The following is an 18,704-nucleotide window of genomic DNA, read 5'->3' as shown; positions in this document are numbered from 1 at the left end:
TGTTGTTGGAATCAGGCTCTCATCAGCCCTAGCCAGCATGGCCAATGGTCAGGGATGATGGGACCTCACCCAAAGGCCTTAGTTTTTACAAGTACCATTGTGCTTGTCCAGTGCTGTCTATAACTCATTGCAACCCAATATGATGGAGTTCAGTTCAGGAGTGCTTTCAGCATTAAATATCCAGGGAATCAAACTGCCTGCATCTGCCTTGTCAGGAGATGGTACTTGTTACCAATACCAGTCAGTCCCATTTGTAGCAAATTTTTATTTTGCAAGATAAAATGGACAGAGACAAAATGTATAATAAATAGCACCAGCCCATCTACATAAAAATAAATGAACAGCTTAGTCAACTGTACATAATATTGTTTGGCATTTCCTCTTGAGAGTCCGATGGTAAAAAATACCCACAAATGTTTCTTTTAAAGCCCTAAGAATGCAGGCACTGTGGAATTTTTTGCAAACATCAGCAGAAATTAAGAATACATTAAAAGCAATAATTTGATTATCTGCTTCAACAGTATAAGGGGAGTGTTTGTGTGTAAAAAAAAAAAGGATGGCTAATGTCACGGAGACATCTGTTACATCTCTTCTTTTGCTCTAAGACACCGCCTACGCTACAGATGGCAACATGTGGGGATAAAATTCAAATGAATGCAAGATTTTCTTCTACTTAACCAATAAGACCTCCTGGTGCTTTGTTTTTGGAGGCTGCTTTTCTTTGCACTGATTTCAGCACTGATGAATCAGCAGGAGGCACATAATGAATTGCTGCATGCTGCTCAAACAGCCTCGAAGGGCACCTAGGTGAAAACTCCAATCCGTCAGTTTTTCAGCTCTGCCAGCAGGGGGAGTAAAAGGGCAAACTTCCAAGTTCAGGCTACCACCCACTTGCAAGTAAATATACCAGTTGAAACAAAACATGTCATAAAAGGTACCATAAAGGCTCAGCTCATTTTACTTAGAGAGGCTCAAATGTGCACACTTTATTCCAAGTTCATATGCCACTTGCTATATCCACCGGACAGAGGTGAAGTTCATGATGAGTTAAGAGGATGCCCTGAACCAATAATGGAATGACGTGCCATCATGCCAAAGCCTCGGACTTTATGACGTCACTGAAGAGGTACATGGCAATTTTGGTGCGTTTCTCCCCCTCACAAACAAACCAGCATGAACTTGGACCAACGAAGGTGCTATATGAGCAAAACATGTTACTATATTGGCTGAATAAAAGATTTCCACTCCTTGGGCAATCCTGTAAACACTTGATTTGTGAGGAGTTGATTCTGTACCAAAGACTGTTGGTGCCCCATCTGCTCTCTAGTATGGCACGTGACCCAAAAGCACAGCTGTTGCTTTCCGGTGCTCCCCACCAAGCCATTTTAAGACTGAATGCTTTCTACCGCTCTCGTAAGAAAATGTGCTCACCTACCACTGCCTAAGGAAAAAAGCTTTAAGCCCCTCCCACCTTGCCTCCAAAGGTTCAAGACCTGGCCCTCTCAGTCCCACCCATCACCCAATAAACAATGCCAGTAGATTATTCCTGATCAGTTTCTAAGAACAAATATGCCTCGCATATTTGCTGTCCACTCTTATCCACAGTGCTTCTGTAATGAACACCTTTACAAAGCATCTTTTAGTGGTCTTAGCACCGACTTTCTGAGTAGATGGTCAGATACAGGCTTCCCTAATACCAAAGCAAAACTATCAATGGCATCTTTCATTTAGGGCAAGGAATCCTGTTTCTTCTTTTTTAATTGTTACGTTATGGAAGTCAAATATATGCCATGAGAGTAACTTTGGTGTGCACCTGCATTTCAACATTTATATTCCTTACAGAAAATGATCACCCCCAAGGAGTCATTCTACAGCTCTCACACACATGTACAGTAGTATCAGGGGTTCACCTGAGTATGGGCAACAGGACATTCCCTAGCTAGAAGAGGGCACATTGCCCTGCACAGTGTTAAACCAATGGCTTGGCCTCTGGTCAGAGCTAATGATCTGAATCAGAGAGGTAAGAAGGCTGCGTCCAACGCCACACCAGCATATCCTCTCCTGCCACCCTGTGCGACTCGGTTTGAATACGTGACTCATTTGAAGCGAGGAAGTCCACTGCTCGGTCCCAAACCCGCTTCATTTTTTTCCTGGGGATAAAAAAAAAGAACACTGTAACCAAAGCTGAGCATTTGTGCAATGCAGGAAAATGGTGGTCTAATCTAATGCTTAGAGCACAATCAACCAAGGATCATTTCTGTAGCAGCCAACATTTGAAGGTACCAAAGGGGGGGAAAAGGCCCCTTTCCAACTTTCCACGTCATTGTCCATCTCTCTCTAAATACTGGAACTCAAAAGACATCATCTGCAAAAGCGTCAGGCCAAGCAGAAGGAAATATTCATTTGACTCATGAACAATCAACTTATAGAACTCATTGCTGCAGGTTATCGTGTTCCCGAGCGTAGATGGCTTGAAATGATCAGGCACATCCCTGAAGGACTAGTCCTATCAGTGGCTATTATCTATATTTGGAGGGAAATTGTTCTTAGGCATTCCAAATATTGGTGACAGATATGAGGGGATACTTGCTTCCTCAGCCTGCTTCTCAGGGACAACTGGTTAGCCACCTTTTTGGAAGAATGATCCCACATCTACACAGTAACTTAATCAGGACCATTAATAAAGTCAAAGAAAAACTCACCTGTCTTGTGGTGGGATGAGTGTGTCTCTGATGTGAAGGATGCCTACATATGGGTACCGTTCCAGATTCTGCTCCCATTCTTTGTAGTGACCTTGGACGGCAGCTGTTGAGAGAACAATGCATGCAGTCAGGCAAATAAGCAAACTGATGAAATTGAGAGAATTTTACCTATAATTTGACTAGCAGGTGAATGCTACCTATGATTTTCTGCACCATTTTATACATGTCCCGTTCCTCTTCTTCCCTTTTCCGCCAGTAATACTTTAGAAGAATTAGAATCCCCCAAAGGAAAGCTAAACCTGTGAGGAAGGAAGCACAGAGATGAAATCTTCCGAATACACATGAGCTAGCCTGAAATATTTCATTGCAATCCTTAAGATCCCATCCATGCACCCAGCATATAGCCATTATGTAGAGACGTGTTTGTTGGAAGGTGCTACACAGCTTTGAGACTTTCTTCACTTGGAGACCAAATAAAGCCTGAACACCATTTGCAATCTTTGTAGATTAAAAACAAAATACAATCAGACTAGCTTTGCTAGGTCCCGGGGTATCTCTATGCTTCGGCAAACAAAGTTAAATTACTATTAAGACTTCAGTGAAGGATTGAGCTACAAATATGGCAAAATAACACGTTGTTTTCACCAGCTTGGCAGATCATCACAGTATTTCACTTTTTCAGCAAAGAAATTCAGAGCTATCCCATTTTATCCTGACAATTCATAGTGACTGGCCCAAGCAAACTTTATGACTGAGTGGGAATTTGAAACCTTGTCTCCCCTTCCCAAGTCTAAATCCAAACAACATCCACTATAACACACTAGCTGCATAAAGGCTGACTACTGGTATTTTCCTCTTAAATCCTGTTCCCATTTATATCATTCACATGCACATTCTTTGCAGGGAATTCCCCCTACAACAGGAGACACCCAATGAGGTCTGTCCATCTGTGCAACGAAAATCCTCTTCCACAGTGGGGTTCTAGGTTTTGCTTCTTCCTCATGCAGCTCCCAAAATTTCCTGGGGGGGGGGGACATCCTTCTGGAGGTTTGAGGGGGAGAACAGATGGCTGCAGAAGAGAGGAAGCAGAAACCCTGCTGCACGAATGTATGCCTAACCACACTAATTTGGATTTCACCTAATGTGTGTGCGTGATCTGTGCTTAGTCAGCAATGCATGACTAAGAATAATACTGCGACTGTTAAGGAAGCAGGGTATTAATAGTGCCTTGTGAGGAGGAGGACAGAATTCATTAGGGTAAATGCCAGAGCACAAATACATGAAGTTGTGGTGCACACAGAGAGACCTCCACGGGATGATTTTCATGAAATGGCAAACACCCACAGTGCATGAGCCAGTCTCAAGACTGCTTCTTGCTGTTAGGCCCAAGATTAAATAATCAGCAATTTCATTCATTATTTCCTCAACCTTCCAGAATCTCACACTGTACAAGACTGTTGGGAGATCTTGGCTGTCACAAATAAAGTAGGGAAAAACTTACTCCAAAAGAATATAAATAGGTTAGTAATTGCTGTATTCAGTGCCCGGCGGAAACGGCAGCCTAAGCCCATTCGTGGACGGGTGGATTCGAGACAAACCACTTGGCTCACTGCAGTAACTGGTTCGGAACTCTCATCGCCTTGTAACCTGAAAGGATGAAGCAGAAAGATTCCTTGACTGAACAATGCAAAGAAGTTGATGGTCCATATTTATTATAAACATGCTATCCTCTCCATCACACTCCTTAGTTTCTTGCTCCCAACCTTCTCAGAATATTCCAGCAGTGGCTCATTAACAGCAGATTGAGGAGGATATGAGAGGAGAGCAAACAAAGATAGCACACTAGCAAGGTAGTCCTCTTCTATAGTATTTTTGTTTCTTCTGACAGCACCTCTTAGTACAGTATACAGGAGATTAAACTTTTAAACTGGATTCCCTCCTCCAGTGACTGCACAGAGATCAAGTGAAAAGTATGCATGCATGTTGAGTCTATTTTCCTTGAAACAAATTCCAGCAGTTAATTTTGTTGGGGAAAATGTTAAGTTCACCTGCATTAAATGTTGGTGCATCTTTGGAAAAGGATGAGGGGAAACCCTACAATTATACGCACACCAAATTTATTCTGTGCAAAATCTGCAATAAGGAAAAACCTCATCCTGCAAAATGAGAAAACACTGGAAATGGCCACTAGGATAATTCCAGCTCCTAATCCCCACAAAAAGATAGTTTGGCTAACTGTGCCAGAGGAGAAACAAAACAAAACAAAACAAAACAAATAAATTCTTTCCAGTAGCACCTTAGAGACCAACTAAGTTAGTTATTGGTATGAGGTTTCGTGTGAATGCATACTTCCTCAGATACCAGAGGGGCTTTACAGGAACCTGGCTTCCCATGGACCCAGCAGAGTAAACAGTGATAAGAGAGTCTCAATGCAAGAGATGATTGACTCAGGATATTTGGTAACTGGGCATGGAGTGCATTCAAACCATGCAGTTGAGTAAATGGACTTGCATGACAGCAGAATGTGTGAATATAGAATTTAAGAGTCTGTACATGCTAGGCCTGGGAGATATATCAATTTATCACCCAGGACCGGTATGAGGAGAAGACCGTGACATCAGTTTCACTCAGCGGTATATCACTGGTGAAACAACCACCGCTCCTGAGTCCCTCTGCTAGCAGCATCCGCTAGCAGAGGGACTCAGGAGCAGTGGTGGTTTCCCCAATGATATATCACTGAGTGAAACTGCCATTCTACTCTGCCGCCGGGCCCCGATACAGCTTGTTCCTCCCTCTGCATCTTTAAACTGTTCGACTGAGGAGTGTGCAGCTGCCCTTGCCGCAGTTAAAGGAGCACCTAGCCCAGCCCTGGCTCACACAAGCCTGCAACAGGGTGGGGGTTCTGTGAAACTGTTCAGCTGAGGGGAGTGTGTTTGCCGTTCTCTGTAGTGAACAGTTAAAGGAGCCCCAATGCTTTGCCTGTGCAAGAGCACGGGGCAATCTCAGCTGGGGGAGGTGACGTTCCCTCCCCCCAGAAGAGCTGCGCAAAGCAGCCCTGATGCTTCTGTTGCTTGTGTACGAGTGGCAAGAGCACTGGGTCTGTCTCAGCTGGGAGGGGGACCTTTCATCCTCCCTGCTGAGTGGCACAAAGAAGCTGAATTGTCCCACCCTGTGAGCCAGGGTGCAACTCGAAGTGAGAGCTGGGGCAGTTTCACCTGGTGTCTTGAATGCAGAGACCAATGCATCTTGTTTTTTCAACACTGTGATATATTGCCAAACCACAGTGTTTGGCTGGTGATACACTGCAATGTTGAAAAGCTGATATTGCCCATCCCTAGTACATGCTGGCAAAATGCCTGTGAAAACCTCTCTCAGAAGTTGAAGGCAGATAAAGGAATTACTGCAAAACAGAAACATGGAAGTAGTACAGCAATTACCACACTTTGACTCTAGTCTCTGCAGGCTCACTAAAGGAAATCTGGAAGAGCCCTGCTGTAGAATTCCCAGTCTCCTGGCCTTTTCAATCAGTGTATATAAAAAAAAACCAGGTGATCATATTTTTGGCAGCTAAGTGATGTCACACCAGGGTTGCAATTAATAGCTCATCATACAGATAGTCCAAATCAGTTGTCTAAGAAACACTGCTGAACAGTGCACATAAGCTCCTGACAATCTGCATCACACTCAACTTTTTTCCCATCCCCCTGGATTATTTGGATCTCAAGTTTCTGAAAGATCTTAAAATATGCAGCAGCGTTCCCAAGCACAGCTGTCTTATTTGGTTCTGCTCTTAACAGAACATTTTCAAATAAGTCCACACAACATTTGTTGGAAAGCCTGCAGCAGGTCTTTAGTATGCTGTACATTCTTATTGAGTTTCATATTGAGCTGCCAGAACAGGATCCATTTGCTCAAGTGTTGATGAAACTCTTAATTATGGTGAATACAAAACTGGGGAGTGTATTTTACGCTTCCAGGCTATGACTTGTAACAGTGAAGAAAATCTTAATTAGAAAGCACTGAATTCCATCCCACCAGCAATTCTAAGCATGTCCCTAAGGGAACAGTGTTTAGCAGTGTGGAGTCTTCCTATACAAAGAATGGAAAAATGGAACACGTTTTCGAACATTAGGTTACAGCAGTGTTTTAGATAATGAGATTAGGGGAGGAGAGTATTTTATTGTTGCTCACAGCCTCGGGCTTGTTGAATTATTCTGCAGCAGTGAGAGAGTTAAGAAGGCCTCAAAATTATGTCTGAAATCTAATAAACACTACTGAACTGAGGCACTGGCATCTACCAACTTACATGAAAACACAGCAAGACTGTACTTTTGGGATCACCTTCAAAACATTACGTAGAACTGTATTCCATACTAAAATAATTAAAATCTGGTACCTGGCATTCTATGCAAATTTGTGCACTAATCTCACTGGCTTCAAAAAGGATACATATAGAGGCAAATTGTTTTACTCTTCTATCATTTTACCTTGATAAAAGATTGAATCTGATATCATTTTAACAACAATGGCTTCCCCCAACAAACCCGAGGAATTATAGTTATTTATTTATTTTCTTATTATTTTTATATCCATTTATATATATTTTTATATCCTTTCCTCCAATGAACTCAAGATAGAATACATGATTCTCCCCCTGCCCATTTCATCCTCACAACAACTCTGTGAGGCTGAGAAGCAGTGACCAGCCCAAGGTCACCCAGCAAGTTTCACGGCCTATTGGTGATTTGAACCCTGGTACCCCAAGTCTGAGCCCAATACTCTAATCACTACATCACGCTTATAAGTGTGCCGGGACTTCTGTGAAAGGCTGAAAGGGCTAATTTAAAACAATCTTTCTCAGTATCTTTGGTTAGACTGAAGCCACAGTGGCTGAACAGATTTAAAATCTGTTGTGAAAACAGGGTCCTAACAGGCTAACCCTACCCAAAAAAACTGAACTGAGACATGACTACAAGCTCCATGAGAAACAGTAAGGCATTTGAGGCCTATGGGAATTTCAGCAGTAACTTTTGTAGACAGGACTTCAAATGGAGAGTCTCAAATAAAGAATTCTACACCATACAGAAATAACTAAGATGAGTGGAGATGGAATAATCTTAGCACACTAGCTGGCGTGAATCCCTGGTAACTGCAAAGGAATGCATTTCAAATTGCTATTATCCATCCTTTCCTGCTCACCAAAATAATTGTGTTTTCAAATAGCACATCTGTATTAGAGAGTTTGAAAATATATTTATATGGGCTCCCTGCCGGCAGCAAGTGGCTCTTGATATCTCCCTCACAGTTCAAGAGAGTAATCTATAATATCGGGACGAGACAGGCAAGGAAGTCCTTATAAATATATAATAGGCACTCAGAGAGATGGCATGATTTTTCAAAGAGCTGAAATGATTTGCACAGGGTGATGTTTGCTCTCCAGACACAGTCTGCAGCCACCATTTACAAATAAACAAACTCATCTACTGGAAAAAAGCTAATTCTGTTCTTCCAGAACCAATTGAAGACAGCAAGGATATTGCCCTTTATGCCAGTGAGCAAGTTAGCTACTCTGAAGATGTGACCAAGATCATCCAAATTTTGTATGTGTTATAGATACCTTGAAGAGCATAAAACTTCCCTTTAATATAACTACATTTACTTCGAGCACAAGAGAACGAGAACAAATGCTCCGTGCATCTCCTGAATTTAAACCACATGAAAGCTAGGCCAGCACAACTAAGCTCATATTTCAACCACCTGCATAAAGTACATGGTATTCAGTATCAATCTCTTAAAACAAAATAAAATTAATAAATTTCAGAGCACTGGAATCAGTTTTACAGTCCGTCTGAAAGACCAGAAATGGCACAGTGTACCCTTGTTCCATAACTGAGAGATCACTGCATTCTGAACGGTTGTTTTCAAGCAACACCCTGGTATTGGCAGGGAGAGAGTCTCAGATTTCTCAGTTATGATGTGCCAAAATATTGCTTACTTCATATAATCCAATGAGGTTTCAGATTGAGAAATGACAGCCAGTCTATGTACTGAGTTATATCCAGAGCAGTGCTAAATAAGCGTCCTGTCAGCACAAGGATTTCTGAGTGTGCAGTGGCACTTCCCCTACCTTCCCCCTGTAGGGTAGGCTGTTATAATCTCCATATTACAGGTATGAATGTGAGAGCAACTGTCCTAAGGAGATGTGAGATTTGAACCAGGAAGTCCCCTTCATTACACCACACTACTTTCCACAAATAAAAAAGAAATAAAGTGTAACAGCCAAGCATTACAAGTCAGGCCTGAACACATCATCAAGGCCACATTAAGGCAGTTGGAGGGCTGGTGAAGTTCACCAAACAGCCCCCCCCCACTCCTCCCAAAAGGAATGCATGAAATAGAGTACCAGAAAATATGTTCATGGACTATGAAATAAATTCTCTGAGCATGTGCAGTTTTACAGCTCTCAGCAAAACACAAAAAATTTGACAACTAACAAAATGAATACACACACGTTTTCATATTTTATACTCAAATCTCATTGGTTTTGCTCACTTCCTAACCTGGGTCAGTCAGTGAAACCTGTTTCGCATGCCTGTTATGGAGATACAGGAGGAGGCATTAAATGGCTACAAAAGGGGACTGGGTACTTTTATCATAGGTGTCAACTTTTGGTTCCTTTAACCAGAGCGATGCACCTTTGTACTACCAAAGGGCCAGATTTTTCTGCCCACTCCCACTTAAATATACCTCCAAGGCTTCAACCAATACTAACCTGGCCAGATGGTTGGATGCTTTAGATGCACAATTCCACTTGTGTTCAGCTGTGATTGCTCCCAGGTTAGAGTGCACAATAGATTTATTCCTAAGGAGTTATTTTAGACCTATATCCAGTGTTAGAAACTGATAAACGAAAGCTAGGAGCTAAATGGCATCTTAAACCTAGGTTATGTCTAGGCACACTTTTTTATAAGAAAAATACAAAGCTGAAAATGAATTAACTGCTGCTAAAATATTATGTTCATTTTTCAGATAGTCTAGTCCTTTCCCTGCCCACCCCCTAATATTTTTAAAAGGGTCTCTTCTCCAGCCTTTAGAGTTGCTGGAAGTGGGGAGGCAGAAAAAGTCCTTCTTCCACTCTGCAGTTTTAATCTGAAATCTTAGGTGCAGTTCTGTGCCCAGAGCTCAGAAACTGCTTGCACTAATGAAATTCCTTGTCACAAAATGCACCTAGAACAATGGGAGTTTCAAACACTATCTATAGCCACTGGGGGTAGGGGATTGTGGAGAGCAGATCAGTTTTCTTTCATTTTAAAAAGGAACAAAATGGAATGGAAAGAAACTATAGAAATCCCAAGGGCAGAAGCAGGAAAGGAAAGCACACTCTAACAGGGAGAGGAGAAAAGCAGCTCTTTAGAACTACAGGGATTCCTGTACTATGTTGTCCAAATAACTCACTCATCACAGTTCTGACTTCATTCACAGACTACAAACACTGAAAATTGGGAGTAGCCAGGCTGGCTTATCTCTCAGAAATTGCTTAAAAGGGTGTTTGCACATCTTGCTTTATAAGATGTAGGGGGACACTGAAGAGGAGGAGGAGGAGGAGGAGGAGGAGGAGAGAAAGGAAGCTCAGTCCAAGTCCCCTTGCAGGCATTGGGCCCTGGTACAACTGCACTTTTATAAATCCAGCCTTTCATTTCTTTGAGAGTTATGGAACTGCACAGCTAGCAACTATGACCTTCCAGATGCCCGTCAACCCACGTTTTGGCAATCTCAGGCAGAAAGCAAAAGGGGGTGAATTACCAAACCACAGGTGGGCAACTTGGTGGGTATCAAATTCTGCAGATCAAATGCAAATCTAAATAAAAACATCTTACAGTGCCAGGCTTAGAAGAACACTTGTAGTTAGCTGGTTCTAGAAGCCTGGGGGTCTTCCTAGGGAAAGTCTTACACTGCTTGTTTTTCAAACAGTCGCTTATGGTTCCCTGAGTCACATCTCCACTGAATCTCATGGGATAGTGAACAGATATGGAGATAAATTTAACACAGGCCATTCCAATGAACTTACCATATGCCTGAGTCTCTGTGATTGTCCAGTAACCGCTGCAAAGCATCCGCAAACCTTTGTGCACTGTAGGCAGTCACATTCTGTAAGGAAGTGGGCCCCAAGATGTAAATTCTGCATTCAACTAGCAGTGAGACTTTTCTGTAAATACATTCTTTCCATATTATTTATTATATTTATATTCCACCTGCTTTTCCACGGAATTTGAGAAAATATACATAGGGCACCCACCCAGGTAGTCTCCTATTTACAGCACAATTAGTTAAGCCACGCTTTAAATACATTAAAATGAGTGTTAGGATTCTATTCAGTTTTCCAAGTAGCTAAGACTATAATTTTATGATCATATTTGATGCAGGAACACACTCCATAGGTGTGCATAACTATAGTATACTAACAATCCTTTTCTGTAGAGAGGTACAAAAAAGAAGAGAGGAAAGCCATGTGTTTACTACTGCTTTGTAAGCAACGACTTTAAAATGCTGGAAGATTTTGGTTTCTCAAATGGAAAAAGAAACAGCAAGTCTCAGCAGTCATATTATTTAGGTTTTCCAACGCAACAACCCAAAATAAAAAAATGCCAACCAAGTAACAGCCAAAATAATAACAACAGAATTACTGAAGGGGAAAAATAAAATAGAGGTAGTTTTAATGCACTAAATAGCAGATACACATATATACAATAACAGAAAAATGTCATGACCTTGCTTACCTCTATATATTCCTTTGCCACACTAACTGGAATGCATTTACTTTCTAGATTATCAGGGTTTCCACACTCAAAGTTGCCTGGTGGTGGTGGTGGGAGAGACAGAAAATGTTATTGACATGGAAATCATGAAACTTGCCAAATAGTACAGAAGCACTGAGCTAAGTTCCTTTTTAAAGCACTTTTAATGCTAGCAATTTTTTTTTTTTACAGAATATAGACCTGGTTTAGTTTTATGACTTAATAAAATTTGCAGTGCTGTATCCACGCTAGCATAAGGCAATCAAACCTCACATTTATTCCATGAGAGCAGCTCATACCTTTGAAGAAATGCGTGTATGTGTCCCTCCTTTGTGTAACTGTACCTTGCCTAATGCTTTGGGTTAATAGGATACTTTTAAACAGTGCCTGAAAAATTTACTGAATTATACAAAGATTTATAACATGTCTGAGGACACCCCCACATGCTCCTTAAAAAAATGCTTTCATGGTGATTCACATTTGGGATGGGATCAGGGATGTTACACGTTGAGCGGCTTCCAATGCTGAAAAAGTTTTAGGGTGGGCCTGCCACTTAGCTACTGGTCAGGTTATGTTCTGTGGTTCACCTGATGCCTTCATTACAAATCTTATGTGCCAGGCGAAAACATTTCTCTATAACCAGGCCTCTGGCTGATTAACATTCTATGGCCCTTAAAATGTGCTTGTGGGAGGAGGGCTAATGCTTTGTTCTTGTTTTTATTATGTATTTTGTTTTCTCATTTTGTTGTTGCCATTTTGTTGTGACTGCCCTGTGATCTTTGGAAGAAGGGTGGCATACTACTACTATAACTTTCACAATAAACACCAGAGGGGAGTGAGACGGGATTGCTGCCTATCGTAATGGACACTCTAAGATACAGCCTGACACTTAAGCAGTTGTCCAGTGCCAGTTTTCTTTTGAAAACTGGTTTCTCATCTGCAAGGCCATGAAGCCATCAAGAACACTTTGATACTTCCACCACATGCTGATGACACAACCCAATTTTAAACTTAAACTTCAAAATCTGAACTGAAAAGCAGCCGAATTCTTCAGGAGTGCAAGCAGTTTATGCACCGCCCCCCACTGTGAATGTACAGCACTGTGGTTATAAAGAACATAACCAGACATTGATTTTTAGTTCAAAAGACTTTTTAAGTAGCCTTCCCTGCAGAGTGGCCACAAGGTAAGAAAATGTGATGTACAAAGAACAAACAAATTAATTTCAACAAAGCTTAAGAACCACTGAAATTCAGGAAACAAGCCTACTATATGAAACAGTGGCATAAAACCCCTACCATCCGCTGCTCACACAGTAGTTTTGGCCAGCTATTAAAATGTCTGTTGTGCTGACAGCTGCAAAAAAAATTAATGTTCAAGATACAAACTACCTTGAAAACTACGCAAGAAGTTATTTGACAGTGCAATCCTTTGAATTCTGATTTGAAAGTCCCACTGTGTCAATTGTGTGCAGAGGATTACAGCCTACTGCATCTAGGACCCTGTTGGCATTAAAGAAATGCTGCCTAGTAGCCACCTCCAAAGGTTTTCCCAGACACAGTTCAGTTCTGCAATGCAGATGGGGATACATGCAGAGAAACGTAACGGTTAATGATATAAAATGGGCCAGCCTGGTGGAAAGGGGGCATATACATTGCTGTGATCGGGAAACTCATTCCTGGAAACATTACATATATCCAGGATGAGATAGGTGAAGGATGAGCTCACCATCAGCACACAACCATGGCTTTCACAGGGAAAAGCATATCAATATCCTTTGGGATATTTTCATTAGTCAGCTGCTAAATGTAACAGTGTTCTGGAAATTGTTGGATTGTGTTGGCCAGCCCTTTAAAACTACGCTGCGTATCTGTGAAAGCTAGAAGAAGGTCTTGAACTTAACTTGTGAACTGCATCTTTATTTTGCTAGTGGGAATCCTTGCATGGTCTCACACTAGCACAATGGATTAGTTGAATATGACCCTAAATCTCATTTTATCTATGTGAAAAAATCAGTGCCATACTAGGGGGTCATTGTTTTAATAATAATGCAGCTCAGATTTAGAAAGGCTGTTTTTCCTACATTCCTCTGCAGGCTTTGAAGGGAAACAAAACAGTCCTCGCTCTTTTAAATTCAAATTAAGGTTGAAAATAACTAGCTAGTATACACCTATTTTCTTTGAACAAAGTGATTGGTAAAAAGATAAATAAGAACTCACCAGCTTGAACTGCAAGATAATTGTATAGTTCATACAGAATGGTCATTACCATTTCTTCATGTTTTTCCAGACAGTACTGAAAAATTAAGAGAGAAAATTATTCAACAGATCTTTAATTCAACCAACTACAAAAATTACAACCAACTATTAAATAGAACATTTCTCATGCGCTCTAATTTAGCTACTGAAAACTAAGGATGGACTCATAAGACCTCATTTCTTGCCAGAAGTTTAATTCTCTCTTTCTGCAAATGTCATTGCTAAGGTATATCATTTTGTATGATGATGGGGAGAATGAGTGGACTCATTATATATCAGTTCCCTTCACTGCAGTCACTATCAGAATAAAATCCATCACATCCTGTGGATTATGTGCACTGTAAAACATTGGATTTTGGGGTGGGGGGGGTACAAAAACTATACAGCCCTCAGATCTCAAATTCTTATATTCTAAGTAAGTTTGATGATAATCTTAAATCTACGTATGTACAAAAAACAAATCAAGGGCTTTCATTTTAATTATATACACTATATTGTATAACAAGGTTTGTCTTATTCAGCTCTATGTTATAGAAAAAGTTACAACTACATGCGCACATCAGGAGAGATTAAAGGCTGTTAGCTCTATTAAGCTTGTTATTGAAAAGTAGCTTTACAGATGAAATCCTTGTCACAAATCAGTCTCACTTTTGTTACAACCGACTAACGAATATTTCTGTAAGATAAGAAGGATTTAGATTTGCAGCAGCTTAGATTTACATGGTCTGAATTACTAATCTATAAGAAGATGTCTGTTAATTACACATCAATAAATCATTAGATTTCTCTTGGAAAATAGCAGAAGCTTACTTCTGTAGCAACACAGATACTAAGTGATCTGTGGCCAGTGCTTTTTTCTTTAAAAAGTGTTCAGGAATACTCTCATTTTCCTACTCTTAATGAAATACTGTCCCTCAATGAGGCCAAACTTAGACTCACAGAATGTTTAGGGTTCTGCATCCCCCCCCCCGAAAAAAAGAACTGCCTGTGGCCCTCCAGATATTGTTGGACCAAACTCCTCATCATCTCTAGCCTTTGGCGAAACTGACTAGGGCTGATAGCAGCCACAGGTAAGCTGTACATTGTACTTATTAACAAAATTTAACATTGGAGATAGTAAGAAGATTCACACTTACACCTTCTTTAGTTCTTTCACAATCCATGGACAATAGGTTAACTGAACGAGAAGAAAAAAGGATTTATTTTTTAAAAAAACAATGAGTCTTGTACATCTTCAAAACTAACAGATTCATTGTGGCATAAACTTTTGCGGATTAAATCCCACTTAGTTTTGTTACAGAAGATGGACATGGCTACCCTTCTGGAATTTATTCTCTAAGCAATTTATTTTGTTAAACCTGCAATATGAACCTAATAATGTTCCTTGGAAGTGCCCCATTTTGTTCAATGGGACTTCCTGCAAAGTTAAGCACCCATAGATTTCCCATCAAAAGGAAATGATTTACATAACATAGTAACAAGACAAGAGAAATAACTATTCTGCATTCATGTCAAAATAAGCACATTTGTTTACTTTGCAGAATATCTGGGATTTTGATTCTGAATATAACTATAGACAGAAAATGTGATTTAGCTTCTTGAACACTTATGGATTAAAACATAGTGCAGACAAATCTTGAATGAGATAGTATTTTGCTATCATACTGTAGGAAAAGTTACTTTGTAAGGCTGGTGAAAGGATGCTAGACTGATTTCTGGAATGAGTAAGAACATCCCACTACCTCATCATAAATCTGTAACAGAAGGGTACCAGCCAATATATAGTGCCACATAAATGTTCATCAGATTTTAAAATACAAGTGGGTGGGAAGAGTCTTTTACACATTTTCCCACAATGCTTTGCAAAAACAAAGTGACCAGAAAAACTGTCCAATTGATCATGAATATGTAGTTACTGAAGTAACTATTTTTGGCTTTTGGAGTGGTAGTCTAAGACAGCGAAGGAAACATCCTATTAGTAACAACCATGTCCACCTCCCACTTGTCATTCTAAAGTCATACAAGAGAATTATTATTTGATACATCAGGAGAATTCAGTCTATCCTTTTCAAAAGGTAGAAAGAACCCTTTCATCTGCTTAATCTCTTTGGTGTGTGCAACTACTAAACATTTCAAGATCAGTAGTTGCTAGGCAGCCAATCTGAAAGACATCATAAAGCTTTCTTTTGACAACATATCCTTAGAACCTGGGCCAGGACAAACTTCCTATAATGGTTATTTGAAAAGGTATTCATCCTTAGGCTATGCACACACTATAACTTTCAAGCACATTGCAACTACATTCTTTCCCTCAAAGGATTCTGGGTACTGTAGTTAACCCATCGTTGAGTTACAATTCCTAGCAACCCTTAACAAACTACAGTGCCTAGAATTTATTGAGAGGGGAAATGTGCTTTGAAGACATAGTGAGCATGCAGCCTCAGTCATTTTTGTACATTGATTATGAGCTTTTGAAGGAACGGATGCTAACTTTCGCCACAAAAAGTTCTACAAGTTGTGTTTCTGTAAGCAAGAAGCTGAAAAGAAAAGGGACTGGAACAACAAAACTCTAAATGAGGCTATCCGCAAGAGGAAGAAGAGATGGAAGTGGGGTTGAAGAGGAAAAGCAGCGTTACATCCTGCACACGTACAATTCTCAGGCCCTTCCAGTCGCGGAGGTCCCATCATCTTCACCCAAAGGATGCCCAGGAAAATGACCAGCAGCCCTATGGTTGCCAGCCACAGGAACCAGGAGAGATAAAATTCTAGGCCTCTGCCTTTCCTCTTTATGCCCTGAGCTTGGGGTTTCAAGCCTACATGCTGGCGCGTCCCATCCCAGCGTGTCTCCCTACTCAACTCTCTTGCCCCCCATGGCGGTGTTTTCAAACTCCTGGGCGCGAGCCCAACCTCCTTCTGCGCTCTCCATGGGGACCTGTAAGTCAGCCCCTCTTCGCTCCTTTGGGTCAGCGATCCCAAATAGGAGCTTGGGGTGACCCTCCTTTCGGCCTCTAAGTGGGCCCTGTTACTGAAGGAGCTGGGGGTGACCCCCCTTTCGGCCTCTAGCTGGGCCCTATTACTGAAGCCTGCAGCACTGCCCCCCACCACGGGGGTCTTCCAGGAAAGGCTGGGGCTCACGCTCTGCTCGTTTTCCCACCACTTGCTGGGACTTAACCCTATTCCCCCTCCTGGGGATGCTGCTCCCCACGAAGGGCTGGAGGTAAACCTGGGCGCCGCCGCCGCCTCCCTTTGGTAAGGGGCCTCGAAGCCTTCTCCCGCCTCCAGCCGGGCTCTCCTCGAAGCCAACCCGCTACTGCCCTCCTCCCAGCGGCTGCTGGGCGCCGCTCCCCCCCGAGCCGTCAACTGGGGCCTCCGGGCTGCGGCGAGCCCGCTGTCTGCCCGCCAGTCATTGCTCTGAGGCAGCAGCCCTCGACTCCCGCTCGCCGCCTCCCGACGAGGCGGCTCGTAGTCGTTCCCTTCTTCTTCCTCCTCCTCATCCTCCTCTTCCTCCTCCTCGCTCTCCTCCCTCCTAACCGGGACGCGGGGCCCCCGGGGAGCCGCCTTTGGCCCGGCCGCGGCCTTGGGCCTCGCGGGGCCGCTCGGGCCCTGAGGGTGTGTCCGGGCGGTGCTGCCGCGGCTCCTCAGCCCAGCGGCCACCTCGGCCCTCAGCCGGGTGAGTTTCTTGGCGTAGAGCTTGCGGGTGGAATCGGTAATGGGCCCCGGCTGGTAGCCGAGGGCCAGCAGCTCCGCCCGCAGCTCTGCGTCTGACAGACCCGCTGCGGCCATAGCCAGAGAGGAGCGGAGGAGCGCCAGCCGGAAGTGATACCTTCCCCGGCGAGGAAGGGCTTACCGCCATCTTGGTAGGGGCAAGCAGGCGTCTCTCTTCCAGCTGCCATCATGTGGAGGTCAGGGCCGCCTCCGACGCGGCCGCCATCTTGAGAGGGTCGCTTATGGCGCTCCGAGAGGCTGCATTCCTTTTTATACGCTTGCCTGGGAGAAAGTGCCTTTGAGCTCAGGAGGGCTTGCTTCCGAGTAGACGTCTATACTAGTAGCGAGATAAATAAACAAAAAAGAAAGCAAAAAGCACGTACACGTATCAGTGGCGTAACTGTCAACATTTTCCTTTTTTAAAGGGAAATTCCCTTATTCCGAATAGGATTCCTCGCAAGAAAAGGGAAAAGTTGACAGCTATGATCAGCGGCAGAGTACACTGAGGACTTGCCCCCCCTCCCCCAATCTCTGTTGCACCTTAAATATTGCTATTGTTTAAAGTCGTCCCATCTTTGATTCCGAAATGTGGAAAGATTATTATTTCTTTATTTTAGTACAGCCTGACATCTGTCTGACCTCTTGCCTTCCTTCCTTACTTCCATTATTAAATACAGTGGTGCCTCGCAAGACGAAATTAATTCGTTCCGCAAGTCTCTTCGTCTTGCGAGTTTTTCGTCTTGCGATGCACGGTTTTCCATAGGAATGCATTGAAAATCAATTAATGTGTTCCTATGGAAACCGCCTTCCCCCGACCTCTTCTGGCGGGCGGCATTTTAAAATCGCCCGGGACAGCGGAGGACTTCTCCGCTGTCCGGGGCGATTTAAAAGCCCCTGGGAAGGCAGGCAGGGGGGACAAAGGCTTTCTCGCCCCGCCGCTCGGCTTCGGGACATCGTTCCGATGCCGGGCGGCGGGGGGAGGCTTTCCCGCCCCGCCGCCGGGCTTCGGGACATCGTTCCGATGCCGGGCGGCTGGGGGAGGCGTTCCTGCCCCGCCGCCCCGGCATCGGGACGATGCCCCGAAGCCGGGCGGCTGGGGGAGGCGTTCCTGCCCCGCCGCCCGGCATCGGGACGATGCCCCGAAGCCGGGCGGCGGGGGGAGGCGTTCCTGCCCCGCCGCCCGGCATCGGGACGATGCCCCGAAGCCGGGCGGCGGGGGGAGGCTTTCCTGCCCCGCCGCCCGGCA

The 18,704-nt window shown here is 43.2% G+C and overlaps 1 protein-coding gene across 1 annotated transcript; it reads right to left on the bottom strand.

Annotated features, from left to right (window-relative positions):
- Nucleotides 1-245: 245 nt before the first annotated feature.
- On the bottom strand, nucleotides 246-17,563 carry LEMD2 (LEM domain nuclear envelope protein 2). The gene is made up of 9 exons (XM_081915579.1): nucleotides 16,405-17,563; nucleotides 14,890-14,930; nucleotides 13,715-13,790; nucleotides 11,480-11,556; nucleotides 10,771-10,850; nucleotides 4,204-4,349; nucleotides 2,900-3,001; nucleotides 2,703-2,805; nucleotides 246-2,150 (listed from the first exon to the last, which is right to left on the bottom strand). Exons 1-9 carry the CDS (start codon nucleotides 17,534-17,536, stop codon nucleotides 2,000-2,002), a joined length of 1,908 nt encoding a protein of 635 aa, XP_081771705.1. The 5' UTR covers nucleotides 17,537-17,563; the 3' UTR covers nucleotides 246-1,999.
- Between the last annotated feature and the right edge of the window lie 1,141 nt (nucleotides 17,564-18,704).

Source organism: Podarcis melisellensis, assembly GCF_964234715.1.
Source record: "Podarcis melisellensis genome assembly, chromosome: 6".
NCBI lineage: Eukaryota > Metazoa > Chordata > Lepidosauria > Squamata > Lacertidae > Podarcis > Podarcis melisellensis.
Note: the sequence above shows the minus strand (reverse complement) of the source record. Positions and strands in the feature narration are given on the sequence as shown.